Here is a 15304-nt window from a genome sequence, read left to right as displayed (position 1 = left end):
GCTCTGGATATTGCAGCTGATAGTCCTTCTGAGGTAAAGATTGAACAAGTGATCACATTATTAGAACTAAACCAAACCAAAGCAAAACAAGCTGCAGACTTTCATGAAATACTGCAGTCTGAACAGGCAGTGGGATGAACAAAAGCCTTATGCCTCACTTTAATTCAGAGTTACATTTCTGTCTTCAGTGCAGACATTACAAACCAGTGACAATGTGATTTGAGCCACACATACTAATGCACTCGCACGTGAAATGTCTTAACAGTATTGCTATAATCACATCCCCTCTTGCTCAAAATTTTCTGGAGCATCGTTCCACAAATCTATTGCGTTCGGAGGGGCTCTTTATAGGCCAAAATGCATTTTCTTTGTCCTGTGCACTGATGAAACACATTGTCAGTCCTCTGCTTCCATCTCACACTGTTGTCCTGAGAGCCGTTTAAGTTTCATTCATTTCCATCTGTGACTTGGTCATATTAAACCCTTTTTAAAAGTCCTGCTTTAACCATTGCAGGCACCAATCTCTCAACCACTAAGAAAAGACAAAGAAAAGAGAAAGAAACTAATTACAGTTATCTGTGACTGAGATGCACTTAGTCTCTGTTGAACATTTGGGGTTGTAGCAGCATCCCTCTATATCCTCCTCGTTAAGCCCTTGTGAACTGTGTTCCATTAGGCTGTAGTCTGCTCACAGCAGTCTAGAGGACCTCCACAAGTCATTTGTCCAAGTACTTTACTGTCTTTCTTGGCTTCGCTTTGAAAAACTGTGAGAGATCAAGTTTTCCTCATCATCCGCCGGGTCTGCCAGATGTGGAACTTGCTATAGGCCGTCTGCAACATCTCCTCCAAGTGCCCTGTGAGCTGTGGGAACAAAGAGAATTTAACACAGGATCTACCTGGTGAAAGAAAACCTTTGCAACACTGTCAGTACCTCGGAGACTTACATTTGTACTCAAGTACTGACGTTGAATTTTCTCCTTAAAAGGATGAAGCTTGGTCATTTGAAATCTCTCGAGGTTTGACTTCATTTTTATCACCTGTTAAAAAATACAAGATGTCCCAAATAGGAAAAAAAAAAAAAAAGTTAACTCTGTGCAGACAAAATCACAGTAAAATAATCAGCTGATGTTTACAGAAGTTTCAGCTTTGTGGTAGTAAGCATGTCAACTTACAATACTTGTGTTTGTTAAGTGCACTGGTGGGATAAGTCAGAGATGTTCATCATTCTGAACCAAGCTGTTAATGAAGTCATAATGTTGCCCAAGTGTGCAAGCGGAAATTTGAAGTAGCTGTTTAATTCATTTATACAGTAATTTTTAACCTGAAATAATGGCCCAGTGGAGAGACCTGCTTCTAGGATGTGTGTCAATATTGCTGAGTAGTAGGTATGACTTCAATGTGCAAAAATACTAATACTACTAAATACTAGTGATGACTCCAAATTTGAAACATTCGGTTCAAATTGTCATCAATATTTACGGAGGTCAGGAGAGAGGGACCAACTGTAAACCATGTTGGAGACGCTGTCATGGTTTGGGGGTGCATTTCATCCAGTGGTGTTGGGGATCTTGTCAAACTTGATGGAATTATGAACGTAGAAAACTACCATCAAATTTTGTTCCTCCATGCAATACCATCTGGAAAGCATCTGATTGGCAAACACTTCATTTTTCAGCATGACAATGATCCCAAACACACTGCCAGTGCTGTAAAAGCATAACTGGATAATAATGGAACACTATCAGTCACAGAATGGCCTTCCCAGATCCCGAACCTCAACATTACTGAAGCAGTTTTGGATCAACTTGACACACAGGGGAACAAAAAGCAGCCAACATCCAAAGAAGAGCTTTAAAATGTCCTTCAAGAAGCCTGGAGAACTCTTCCCGAAGACTACTTAAGGCTGTGTTGAAAAAGGAAGGTGGTCACACCAAATATTGTCTTTCAAAGGCGTTACAATGTTGCCTTATATACTATATTTCCATGTGTTTGCACGTTTCAATAAATTACTGCACCTATTTCTCATTTTCCTATCAAAATATAAATAAATGAGTTGTGGCGCAAGACTTTTCCATGGTGCTTATATTAATGTTAACACAATGTTAATGTGATTACTGCCAAAAAATGTATAACTGTCCAGGCAGGCATTCTCAGGGATTAAGGAAACTAACTGCATATCAGTCACCTTCTCCTCCAAAAATGGTGTGTTTACAGGAAAACACGACCAGAAGTGTCTCAATAACTCTCCAGCAGCTACATAAAGATGCTTCAACTCCCCCCGAACCTCAGTGGGTACCATTTCTGAAAGGAAAAAAGGAAAAGCTGAATTAATATCAAAGCTGTTGGGTACAACCTGTTGCAATAAGACTGACACAACAATAGATAATTTTTGTAGTGGCAATCACACACATTTCAAGGATATAAAAATAATTTTTTAAAAACCTGACATTTAACATGTTGCTCAGCAGCATTTTAGCTCAGCATTAGTTGACAACATTTTTTTTTTTTTAGTAAATATGTACAACATACTTACGATTTATGGCTTGCTGTGCACCTGCCTGCATGAGGACACCACCTGGAGAAAGTGCTGCAATGGCAGAAGTAGCTGCTGTGCTGGACAACACCTGCAAAAAGGCATTCCTGCAGTTAAAACTCTGTCATGGCTAAAATTTGTTAAAGCTGTAACAGTCAGGGGCGCCTGGGTGGCTTAGTGGTGAAGCCGGCGACCACATACACCATGTTGCGGTGCGGGCGGCGCGGGTTCAAGTCCCGGCCCGTCGCCAGCTTGCCCGCATGTCTTCCCCTGTAACTTTCCCCCATTTCCTGTCTCTCTCCACTGTCGCTGTGGCCAAAAATGCAAAAAAATAAATAAATCTACTTAATAAATAAAAAATAAAAAGCTGTAACAGTCAGTAGACTTAAGTAATCACAGTGATATTAACAGTTAAATTAAATGTCGAGGATTTTAAATTGAATTTTTAGGTCTGAGAATTTTGATTATCGGTGATGTATCTATAACAATTTAAAGACTGAAGTATGATGATCTAAATCTTCTTCTACTGAAAAACAAATTAATTAAAAAACTGACTCATTTATTAAACATCATTTGAAGTTGATCCACATCATCTTGTAACTGCAGTCTGGGAGACTTAAAGGTCTCCCATTCCACTCATAATGGAACCACTGAACAGGACTGAATATTTGAAACATCACATCTCTGAGTGAAAGGACTCATAAATAATGGAGGTCTGCCAAGTTTTTCCCCAGTAAATGACAGGGCTGGTTTATGATAGGTTTAAGCAATAAAACTCCAGGGTTATATCACCATTAAAATCAACTTGTACACAACATTAACTGTGTGTAAAAAAGCTTTTCAGCCTTGGCTTTCTGACAGGAAATACTGAAGGCAAACATTCTAAACCTGACCCCAGATTACTGATTACTAATTGTAAGAAAACCACCATCACAGGGGCATCAGACTGTATACTGTTCAACTCCTGGACATGTGTCCTTCTGATCTTAACCTAAAATCTTGTTACTGAACTTGAGAGCTGTGTATAAATGGCTCCAAAGGTCAGTGACCACAACAGAGGCTCCTCATTAGTGTGCATGCATCTAATTATAGTCTGGATGAGCATGTGAATGCAGGACGAGATAAAAGCACCTGGTGAAGATCTGATGACAGTGATTTCCACATCAGCTTTAAGCAAATGAATACCTGATAAAGTAACAGAAATGCAAAGTGTAGACTCTAACCCGAGTGAGGTTGGGTTTGTAATTGGCCATCTCATGCCGGATGTAGTTGACAGAGTTGATGATATCCTGGCTAGTTGTGTACTGCTGGGATTGAAGTGGCACAGGTCCATGAGCATACCTTATTAAAAGAAAAAAAGGAAAAGTGGAATGAGACACATTATTTGGAATCTGACTAAAGGCTGACTAAAATGTAGCTGATAAATCAGTACTGCAAAACAGAAGCATCTTGTTCTCATTACAAAGAAACAGTATAAATGACCTTTTATTACATCATATGTATTATGAAACACTAAAAGCGTGAGTCTTGTCCAAATGAAGTAAGACTCAGCACCAACTAACCCTCTTCCCACTCTTTGCTTGGCTGATTTTTGGCTGTAGAGTTCTAAAAATTATTCAGGCTGTACAAACTTTTACAAAGCTGACAACTAATCAGCACCTAATGCAGCAGTTCTGTGAGCTGTGAGCCACTACAGGGGAAACTAAGTAAAACTAAGTTTAACCCATATAATTTCTGCTGGGAAAATAACCTTTATTTGACTAAAAATCTTCAGGGCCTGGGTGGTAAACTTTTGGCTTCTAACAAGAAGGGTTACATGTATGAAAACTTTTGAGAACCACTAAGCTAAGTGCCATTTATTGTTTTTCACTTTATCAGTTAAACACAAACTAAAGTTTGATTTGAACCGAATTTTCGATCAATTACAGAGTACAATTAGAAAATGCGTGTTTGTCTGACATTCTGAAATGTGAAAGAGAAAAAATACTTCTCCATGTTTCTCTATTTGTGACAAAGAACAGGAAAGACGCAGACCCAGAATCTCAGCTGGGAACACAAAAACCACCGAGCAATGACAGAATCAAGAACCACCGGGGTTTCCAATATTTCCAGTGTTTATCTTAACATCACCCTCTGCTGCTATTTCTCACTATGTCTGGAGTTTATTGAACAGTTTCTGACACATAAACTCCAAATAAACTGTACTATTTTGCCCTAAATCCTCTTTGAGCAATCCTCTCAGCTACAAGGGCAAATCAGCATAACCACACAAACCTAGGTGTGCAACCTCGCCAATCAGCCAGTGAAATTTGCCCCTTAGTGATACTGGCCACTTTTTTATCTTTAGCCTGTGATGATCAAGCTGTGGACTGTGATCCGTTGACAGTGGAGTTAATATCAGAATTAAAACATTTACAAATATGCTACATGTCACATTTATCTTATTTGCTACCGTTACTAAACCAAAACAATCCAAAAAACAGACAGTTTAAAAGTCAAGTTAAAGTTAATCTAGAAGTTAATCTAGAAGTTTTGAAATTTTAGGAAAAAAAAAAAAAAAAAAAGAAAAATTTAGGACTTCAGCCTCATCTTCACATGCTATGACATATATTATACATTTATTAGCTAATAATAATTTTACAGGCATAATCCCAACTGTTAAGAGATGATGTTAATAGGTTTAAAAATAAAAATTAAGTCATCCATAAACGAATAAAAAATAAATAATAAAAAGTGGAGAAACAGTACCTGTCAGACTTCTTCAGGTTTAATGGGACTGTTTTTGGTCTGTTTTCCCTTTGCAGATCCTCATATTCTATGGCTTCCTGTAGTTTAACCTAAGAAAGTTTACCCACCGAATAGAGTTAGTCAAACTGCTACAGAGAGACAGCTATATTGTGAAAACACAAAGCTATGGAGCCTTGTACCTTCTTAACAGGAGGTTGAAAGAAGTCAGAATCCCTTGAGTTTCCATCTGTACTGCTCGTCTCACTGACTTGGTCAGATGGTAACTCCCTTTAAAAACAGGAGATTTTTAGGAGAAAGATAAAAAACACTGAGAAGTTTGCACTCAATTATTAGTAAAACCTTTCTTTACCCTTTCCGTGAGCCTGCCGCCAGGACCATGGCACTGTGATGGTTGAACCGCTTTATAATAGCAGAGTTACTGCTCTCCTTCACCGTCTTGTTCGCACTGGATGTTGAGGGCTGTGTTGTGCAAATTCCATAACCCTGTGTCACAAAAAAATACCAAGTTTTGAGGTTCAAATAGGAAAAGGAGAAAAAAGTCAATGATTAAAAATAGTTGTCAAATATTACTGAGGCTGGGTAATCATCTCACCTCATCTAATGTTTTATCCTCCAATGACTGGAGGTCAACCAAAGGATTCTTCACTCCTTGAGTCACCAGAGACTTTAACCCTGCATGGATCGGATTTTAAAAACAAGACTACATCAATGACTTTCTACATGTGCTGACAGTCCTAGAAAGGAGTCAGATTGCCTACCCTTCTCATCCTGCTTTGCACACTCAGAGAAGATATCCTGTGTTCCTGTGTTAATGCGGTCTCTGTGAAAATAATGGGACTGGAAAAAGCGGGTCCAGAACTCCTTCTCCGTCAGGTTGTGAGGCACATTTTCACTATACTTCTGCTTCACTGAAGTAAAATGCAAAGTCACAAAATTACATTTCTACATGTGATGAGGAACACCGGTTGCATATTTCATATGACGATGAAAAACATTTAGTACACTATGCAGTTTTCTTCCCAGCAAAACACAATTGATTTCAAGTATTGCTTCCTTTCTGACTTATTGTGTGCCAGTTAGTAAAATCACTGTCGTAGGCTTTTGCACAAATAAAAATCTGACCATGTAGTACCATATTTTGCGGACCATAAGGCGCACTATCAATGAACGGGTCTATTTTTATACATAAGGAGCACCGGGTTATAAGGCGCATCATAAAACATATGTAGAACGAAACAAAAGCATCAGGTAAGTTGAACTTTATTCAACTCATTCAAAATAACTCAGAACATTGTTCAGTTGTAACAAATACAGAAAAATACACTCACATTTTAAATCATTCATCTTCCACAAATCCACCAAATTCCTCATCTTCAGTGTCTGAGTTGAACAGTTGGGTGATTTCCCATCAAGCATGCCGGGTTCCCTCTCGTCATTATCTGAGTCAGTCTCATTGTTGTTACTGTTTTGTTTTGGTTGCGGCACACAGCAACCATTTAATTGTTAATAAAAGGGCAACTTTGGCAACTGTGCCACACTCACAGCTTGTTCCCGTCTATAATCATCAATAGAGTCATTTTGTGAATTGATGCTGGCCTATTTTAGAGAATTCAAAGAGGCCTTTGAACTGATCTGCCAGACCAGAGGACATATCGCTGTAGACCACGCAATGGTGCAGTGATGTGGATGCGGTCAGACGGCAGTGCTCAACTATTTGAAAAGCGTTCGCTGCCGATTTTTGAGAAAATTTAAGGATTTTAAGTGCGCCTTATAGTCCGAAAAATACGGTAATCGTTTTCTGGTCCTCTTAGAGTTGATGAAATAATTTACAATCAAGACATAATTGTTTACCTGCGGGATATGTTCTGAAGATGGATTCAATGATGTCAGCTGTCAGGTTATATCTCAGTCCATTGCAGCCATCTGTTTGAGGTCTAATGTCGGCCTGTGGAGCACAAAAATGAAGTCTGTTAAACTTTAGTGAACAGAATTACCTACAGCCAAAGAGCGGATTTCAGATTAGGAAATGTTGAAGTCCAATTATGCCAGGCTACATGAACTCACCAGAAATGCTCCGGATATGCCGACATCCTGTTTGTTGTTGTAAGGTGAGGGGTCTGAGTTATTAATGCCTCCTAACCGGTTGGCCCAGAATTCCTCAGCACTGATCACTTGGCTCACCACAAGGTCTTTATATAGCTGGAAAAGCACCGGATCTTCTTGAAGCAACCTGCAGGAGAAAAGACAAAAATAAAATAAAAGTGTGTTCACTCATACAAATGCAAAGCAGCTGTGAGCATCTTTATTTACTTTACTCTGTTTCTGTCAGCTCATTAAAGAGGAACATGTAAACTGACAATTCAGTCTCTGACTTAATACTTGTATTGACAACTGATACAATTTTGTTTACTCTTATTGAATCATATACACTAAAAAAATCAATTTGGTTTTAGTGTTCTTATTTTTAAAAAGTGCAGCCTAATTATTATATTTACACACACCATCCAGATCATTTTAGGACCCTTTAAGCTGGGAATGCTTCTAGTCTGGTTTTAGCTGAAAATTCTGCATCTGTATTTTAGTCTGGATGGGCAGAAAAGAGACATTTGAAAACAAGGATGTTGGCATCCACGTTTGTTCACTGGCTGGGTCTTATCAGACACAAAATTTAAGAAAACACATTACAGCTAGTTCACACAGTTTTTTTGCAATTTCATTCTTCATATGTGGGTACTCCTTTCTAAATGCCAGGACTTCTTAAAACAATGCTGGATTATGCTCCTAAATGTATTTTCCTTTTGTGCTAACTTCCAAACTGTTTTCTACTACTGTGGTTGCTTTATACTCATTTGTTTCTTTGAGAAGCAGTTCTGCTTCATTGCTGATTCTCCATAGTATTTTTCTACAAATTTCCTTATGCTTCCTGTTTCCACTAGTACATGCATGCCCAGCATGCCCATGCATGCGACTGTAATTGGTCCCAAGCGTGAAAGCTGCCAATAGCTTAAATTGTGTCCTGAAAAGAGCAGGTAAATAATGAATGAATAATGTTTCCTGCTCTGTCGCTTCTGCCAGTTTCCCAACTGCACTAAAAATGCATCTCAGACTAAATATCTCTTATTACTAAAATCAGAATAAAGTCAAATATAAAACAATGCAAAATCAAATAATAAACACAATTAAAGAGAATCATGTCTGATGCTATTCTTCATATACTAATCGGTCATCAAACACACTCAGAGCTAATAATTACACTCCTATTTACACAGAGATTTGTGGGACAATCACTCATGGTTTGGATTGTGTTTGCAGAATATTTGTATAGTGGAAAATCCTGTGGCAGAGCCAATCAGATTATCATTATACTAAATAAATATGAACAATTCTTAAAATAAATAAATAAATATGAACAAACACCATTACAGCCTTAAATTTAGAGAAAAACAACTAAAGCAAATGTGGTGGGTAAAGGTAGCTTGCAGTATCTTAGCAGTATTTCTATATTACATGTCAAGGCAAAAAACAAATACACATCCTGAAAAGGCAAACTACTCAATACAATTTACTTCTACTTGATACGGCAAATATATGGACCGCATGAATGATTTTATTCATTACTAACCAGAATGAAAGATACAGTGGGTACGGAAAGTATTCAGATCCTTTTAATTTTTACACTCTTTGTTTCATTGCAGCCATTTGCTAAAATTAAAAAAGTTCATTTTATTTCTTATTAATGTCCATTAAGCACCCCATCTTGACAGAAAAAAACAGAAATGTAGAAATTTTTGCTAATTTATTAAAAAATAAAAACTGAAATATCACATGGTCATAAGTATTCAGACCCTTTGCTCAGTATTGAGTAGAAGCACCCTTCTGAGCTCGTACAGCCATGAGTCTTTTGGGAATGTTGCAACAAGTTTTCCACACCTGAATTTGGGGATCCTCTGCCATTCTCCCTTGCAGATCCTCTCCAGTTCCGTCAGGTTGGATGGTGAATGTTGGTGGACAGCCATTTTCAGGTCTCTCCAGAGATGCTCAATTGGGTTTAGGTCAGGACTCTGGCTGGTCAGTCAAGAATGGTCACAGAGTTGTTCCGAAGCCACTCCATTGTTATTTTAGCTGTGTGCTTAGGGTCATTGTCTTGTTGGAAGGTGAACCTTCGTCCCAGTCGGAGGTCCTGAGCACTCTGGAAGAGGTTTTCTTCCAGGATATCTCTGTACTTGGCTGCATTCATCTTTCCTTCAATTGCAACCAGTCGTCCTGTCCCTGCAGCTGAAAAACACCCCCATAGCATGATGCTGCCACCACCATGTTTCACTGTTGGGATTGTAGTGGGCGGGTGATGAGCAGTGTCAGGTTTTCTCCATATGTACCGCTTAGAATTAATGCCAAAAAGTTCAATCTTCGTCTCATCAGACCAGAAAATGTTATTTCTCATAGTCTGGGTAAAACCTTATCTCCCACAGCAGGACCTGGAAAAAGTTATTCATGCTTTTATTACTTCCCGCCTGGACTACTGTAATTCTCTGTACTTTGGCATAGATCAATCATCTGTGCGCCGCCTGCAGGTAGTCCAGAATGCGGCAGCTCGTCTTTTAACCGGTTTAAAAAAGCATGAACACATTACCCCAGTCCTGTCATCCCTTCACTGGCTCCCTGTCCGTTTTAGAATCGATTTTAAGATTTTATTGCTTACTTTTAAAGCCTTAAACGGACTGGCACCTTTGTATCTGTCTGAGCTGCTTCACTGTCACACCCCTGTAAGAGCTCTGAGGTCATCGAACCAGCTGCTCTTACAGAGGCCTAAAACTAGACTAAAACAGAGAGGTGATCGAGCTTTTGCAGCAGCAGCACCAAAGCTATGGAACGATCTACCTCTCCATATTCGCACAGCTCAGACGATACACACATTTAAATCTCTATTAAAAACACATTTCTTTTCCTTGGCATTTGGCTGCAGTGCTACCTCCTTTTAGATGATTGTTTTATGGTATTTTATGGTACTTGTTTTAAACGTTTTAATTTTTAATTTTCTTATGTTATTTATTGTTCTTAATGTTTTTATTTATTTATTTCTATTTTATTATTTTATTTATTTATTTATATATTTTTATTTTTATTTAGTATAGTCCTTGGGGTTACAGATCTTGTACAGCACTTTGGTCAACGTCGTTGTTTTAAATGTGCTTTATAAATAAACTTGACTTGACTTGACTTGGGAGTCCTTCATATGTTTTTTGGCAAACTCTATGCGAGCTTTCATATGTCTTGCACTGAGGGGAGGCTTAAAGCCCCATAAATCCCTGACTGGTGGAGGGCTGCAGTGATAGTTGACTTTGAGGAACTTTCTCCCATCTCCCTACTGCATCTCTGGAGCTCAGCCACAGTGATCTTTGGGTTCTTCTTTACGTCTCTCACCAAGGCTCTTCTCCCACGATTACTCGGTTTGGCTGGACGGCCAGGTCTAGGAAGAGTTCTGGTTGTCTCAAGCTTCTTCCATTTAAGAATTATGGAGGCCACTGTGCTCTTAGGAACCTTGAGTGCTGCAGAAATTCTTTTGTGACCTTGGCCAGATCTGTGCCTTGCTCCTTGGGCAGTTCCTTCGACCTCATGATTCTCATTTGCACTAACATGAAGTGTGAGATGTGAGGTCTTATATAGACAGGTGTGTGCCTTTCCTAATCAAAATAAATTTGCAAATATTTCTACGTTTCTGTTTTTTTCTGTCAAGATGGGGTGCTGAGTGTACATTAATGAGAAATAAAATGAACTTTTTTGATTTTAGCAAATGGCTCCAATGAAACAAAGAGTGAAAAATTTAAAGGGGTCTGAATACTTTCTGTACCCACTGTAAATGATGACATCACCAACACTGTATTTCCCTTTCTAGCTTCTGCAAATCTGAAGATGAGAGTTAACACCAGTGAGAAGTCAGAAATCCAGAGTTCCCAGTCTGTCTTTTCAACTGCAATGTCCTCGCAAGATGCCTTCCCAGTTGTAAAGTCATACCAATCCGATAAACATAGGTAAAACTGTAGAACTTGTAAGCTGTACTACCACTGCTGTGCATTTGTGACTCACTAAATAAGGTATACTCAGAGAACTGACCAAGCTCTATTTGTGAATGTGCTGCAGCAGTAGGCAATGTGTTGTACTCCAGGTATAGCTACAGAGGGCTGAATGACAGCCTTTTTTTAAAAAAACCTACACTTTTAACCAGTCTTTATTTATTTCTATTACAACTGGATCACAGTCAACTCAAGTATGACAACTCTAACATCCAACGTCTGAAGAAAAAAGAATGCAGCATCTCAGTAGAACAGGGTGTCCCATTGTAGCATTACTTGGAATCTAACTCTACTCAAGATCTTTCACAGAATTATAAACTTAAGTTCCTTAATAAACAAAACTACACATTAACATGCAAAACGAAGTCACATACAGTGTATCACAAAAGTGAGCACACCCCTCACATGTCTGCAAATATTTAAGTATATCTTTTCATGGGACAACACTGACACAATGACACTTTGACACAATGAAAAGTAGTGATACACTGTAATGTGACCACACAGATATGCACGAGCAGGTTAGTATAGACTGAGATTACTTATGAAGCTTTGCTAAAGGCAGATGCATGTGTTTATTTTAAAGCTTTACCTGTTTTTCTCCTCCAGCTCCTTGTTGGCTTTCTTTTTGAACTTGGGCAGTAGCTGCTGCAGCAGTTCCTTGGTAGCATCTCGGTCTTTGAGCGCAGTGCTCTCGTTGGCAAAGTGGAATGTGGTGCTCTCGCCCGTGTGAAGGACCAGCTGGAGCTGAACTTTGGCTTTTCCATCAGGGCTGATCTTCTGACCTGTACAGAGCAGAAACAAAGCGCTGCTTGAGAACATTCCCTACAGATAACTATCTTAGCATCTCTGCTTGCACTTTAATGGCATCCAGTACTTACAGCGGATATCTGCATATAAGTGGCTGACTGTGAAGCGGTCTTTGCCTTCTGGACCCCAGGCTATACGCTCAGCCATCAGATAGAGTGTGCCATCCTGCTTCTTCTGACGGACCTTTTTCACCACCAGCAGCACCTCCTCTGATAGTGATGCCATGGCTCAAACAAGTGACTGAGAAAACAGATAAACTACGGCTGATTATCAGTATTAACAATGCCCTAATGTGATCACACAGTACATAACGGAGATGAGTATCAAATATGTGTTAGCGGTATGAAAAATGCGACTAACAGGAGCTCAAATAAAGCGAACAGTTTATTTAGTAAGTGCTCTGAACGAGCTTCAAGCAAGAAATTTGTAAGCTCACTCCACTATACTGTTATAAATGTATGTTCTCCTTCCTAGGAAGCCTCTCCTAGAAAACAGTAATAGGATTTAACCATACACAAAGTCACTGTCGCGTTGACCGTTTTCTCATTTATACTCAGCTAAGCAGCCTGACGTTAGCTAACAGTGGAAAAAGAGAAACGCTTCAGGGTGAAGTCGGCAGTAAACTTACTTTGCCTCAAAATAAATTAACACTGCAACAAAACCTTCGCTTCCCCTCAACACATATTCTCGACACGCTTTATTCTTCAGCATAAAAACTGCAGAATGAGTTACATTAGCGAATTTTTCACGACTCCAACGGAGAACGATACGACTTCAGCGCCGACATGACTGCTGAGCGGTGCGTTACACTATAATAGTTCCGGTGGGGTAAGGCGAAGAAGACCATCGTTCCACCAAGGACCTGGAAGGTACACATACTATTTAATTTACATTTTAGCCACATTAACAGATCTGCTACTAGTATGATGCTGTTAAGGATATTAAACACAACTGTGGTGGCACAATTAATTACATTTTGATTTAGTAAACAAACATTTCAAATATTAGGCTAAGTATGTAATCCATACATACATACATATTATATAATAATGGTGTATATATGTAATCTATCTATACTATATTGCCAGAAGTATTAGCTCATCTGCCACACATATGAACTTGGGTAATTCAATTCAATTCAATTTTATTTATATAGCGCCAAATCACAACAAACTGTGGCCTCAAGGCACTTTGTATTGTGGGTAAAGACCCTACAATAATACAGAGAAAACCCAACAGTCAAAACGACCCCCTATGAGCAAGCACTTGGCGACAGTGGAAAGGAAAAACTCCCTTTTAACAGGAAGAAACCTCCAGCAGAACCAACCATTAAATGAAACAGGTTGGGAAAAGAAGCAGCTGTCTACAACACATGTGTTTACAGTCAGGAAGGAACTGAAGTGAAAATAAATGCGGGTCCTCAGATGAAAACAGATTGTTCAGCTGTTTTTACAAAAACAGAAACTTGTTCCAACACGTGTCCATTTTCAAACACACATAGCAGGAATAATGATGCAAACAGACAGCGATGCATAAACTACAGATACACAACAGAAAAAAAACAAAACAGCTAAACTCTCAAATCACTGATCAGATTATGTTGTGGTTTCCAAACATTACAAAAACAATCTCCTATTAATTTATCACTAACAGTTTTTACCCTTTAATCTGAAAACATAGGTAGTTCTTCAAAAGTCAAAGTCAGTCTGTCTAGTTTCATTATTACTTGATTTGTATGTATTTTTTATATCTGTAAATTGTCCCTCAAATATAAACAGTTAATCAGAGCAAAGTAAATGATTAACAAAGGAGGTTAAAATAACCCACAGAAGCAAAGATGTTTTGTACTTTGACCTTGAAGGCCAAAATGAACACAATCAGCATCAAAGTGTTTGCCATTTCTTTGTGCTGGTGTTCAGTATTTAGAGTTTGTGTTTATGACTAAAGCCTAATGATAGTGGACAAATCTGTGAACAGAGGAATAAATCTCAACATGGAGAGAAGCTGCGCAAAAGGAGGTGCCAAATAAAAATAGAGAAGCAAATCAAGAAGGTGAGAAAAAACAAAACAAAGCAAAACAAAAATGACAAAAATGCTAATTAGGGCAACAGCAGCAACATGTCACTATTTTGGATCAGCTGAAGGCTTTTCAGGGAGCTTTTAGGACAGCCTGATACAGTCCCGTTGCCAGATCTCAGTCTTAAGGGGGGCTTATGAAATCCAACAGGGGGGCACCACTATTATTAGCTTGATTAGTGATCTGGCTTGGGTGAGCGGGCCAGGGCGGGCCCAAGCGTATCAGTGGGCAGGCACGGCCCCCTAGGGCCCGCCCATAGCGACGGGTCTGTCCTGATAATAATGAATTGCAATAGTCCAGCCTAGAAGTAATAAATGCATGAATTAGCTTTTCAGCATCACTCTGAGAAAGGATGTTTCTAATTTTAGAAATAATGCGCAAATGCAAAAAAGCGGTCCTACATATTTGTTTAATATGTGCATTGAAGGACATATCCTGGTCAAAAATGACTCCAAGATTTCTCACAGTGTTACTGGAGGCCAAAGTAATGCCATCCAGAGTAAGTATCTGGTTAGACACCATGTTTCTAAGATTTGTGGGGCCGAGAACAAGAATTTCAGTTTTATCTGAATTTAGAAGCAGGAAATTAGAGGTCATCCAGGCCTTAATATCTTTAAGACATTCCTGCTGTTTAACTAATTGATGTGTGTCATCTGGCTTCATTGATAGGTAAAGCTGAGTATCATCTGCATAACAATGAAAATTGATGCAGTGCTTTCTAATAATACTGCCTAAGGGAAGCATGTATAATGTAAATAAAATTGTTCCTAGCACAGAACCCTGTGGAACTCCATAATTAACCTTAGTGTGTGAAGAAGACTCCCCATTTACATGAACAAATTGGAGTCTATGAGATAAATATGATTCAAACCACTGCAGTGCAGTACCTTTAATACCTATAGCAAGCTCTAATCTCTGTAATAAAATGTTATGGTCAACAGTATCAAAAGCTGCACTGAGGTCCAACAGGACAAGAACAGAGATGAGTCCACTGTCAGAGGCTCTAAGAAGATCATTTGTAACCATCACTAATGCTGTTTCTGTACTGTGATGAATTCTGAAACC

At 38.9% G+C, this 15304-nt stretch overlaps 1 protein-coding gene across 2 annotated transcripts; it reads right to left on the bottom strand.

Annotated features, from left to right (window-relative positions):
* Positions 1-26: 26 nt before the first annotated feature.
* On the bottom strand, positions 27-13006 carry gtf2h1 (general transcription factor IIH, polypeptide 1). Of its 2 annotated transcripts, none has more exons than XM_030731151.1 (15): positions 12895-13006; positions 12234-12402; positions 11945-12137; positions 7346-7511; positions 7133-7226; positions 6040-6189; positions 5874-5953; positions 5631-5764; positions 5461-5548; positions 5282-5370; positions 3757-3874; positions 2534-2624; positions 2186-2301; positions 945-1037; positions 27-861 (listed from the first exon to the last, which is right to left on the bottom strand). In XM_030731151.1, exons 2-15 carry the CDS (start codon positions 12385-12387, stop codon positions 775-777), a joined length of 1653 nt encoding a protein of 550 aa, XP_030587011.1. In that variant the 5' UTR covers positions 12388-12402; positions 12895-13006; the 3' UTR covers positions 27-774. The 2 variants fall into 2 exon arrangements, with proteins under 2 accessions (XP_030587011.1, XP_030587010.1); XM_030731150.1 differs by having other exon boundaries at positions 12791-12959.
* Between the last annotated feature and the right edge of the window lie 2298 nt (positions 13007-15304).

The sequence above is a fragment of the Archocentrus centrarchus genome, chromosome 6, assembly GCF_007364275.1.
Source record: "Archocentrus centrarchus isolate MPI-CPG fArcCen1 chromosome 6, fArcCen1, whole genome shotgun sequence".
Classification (NCBI taxonomy): domain Eukaryota; kingdom Metazoa; phylum Chordata; class Actinopteri; order Cichliformes; family Cichlidae; genus Archocentrus; species Archocentrus centrarchus.
This window is presented reverse-complemented; position numbering and strand designations above follow the sequence as displayed.

Excerpts from the sequence above, each read along its gene's own strand:
- gtf2h1 (XM_030731151.1), bottom strand. The coding sequence starts at position 12,387 with ATGGCATCACTATCAGAGGAGGTGCTGCTGGTGGTGAAAAAGGTCCGT. Across the intron at positions 5,371-5,460 it reads TTCAACCTCCTGTTAAGAAG|GTTAAACTACAGGAAGCCAT; the intron begins GTACAAGGCTCC and ends AAACTTTCTTAG. Across the intron at positions 2,302-2,533 it reads TGCACAGCAAGCCATAAATC|AAATGGTACCCACTGAGGTT; the intron begins GTAAGTATGTTG and ends TTTTCCTTTCAG.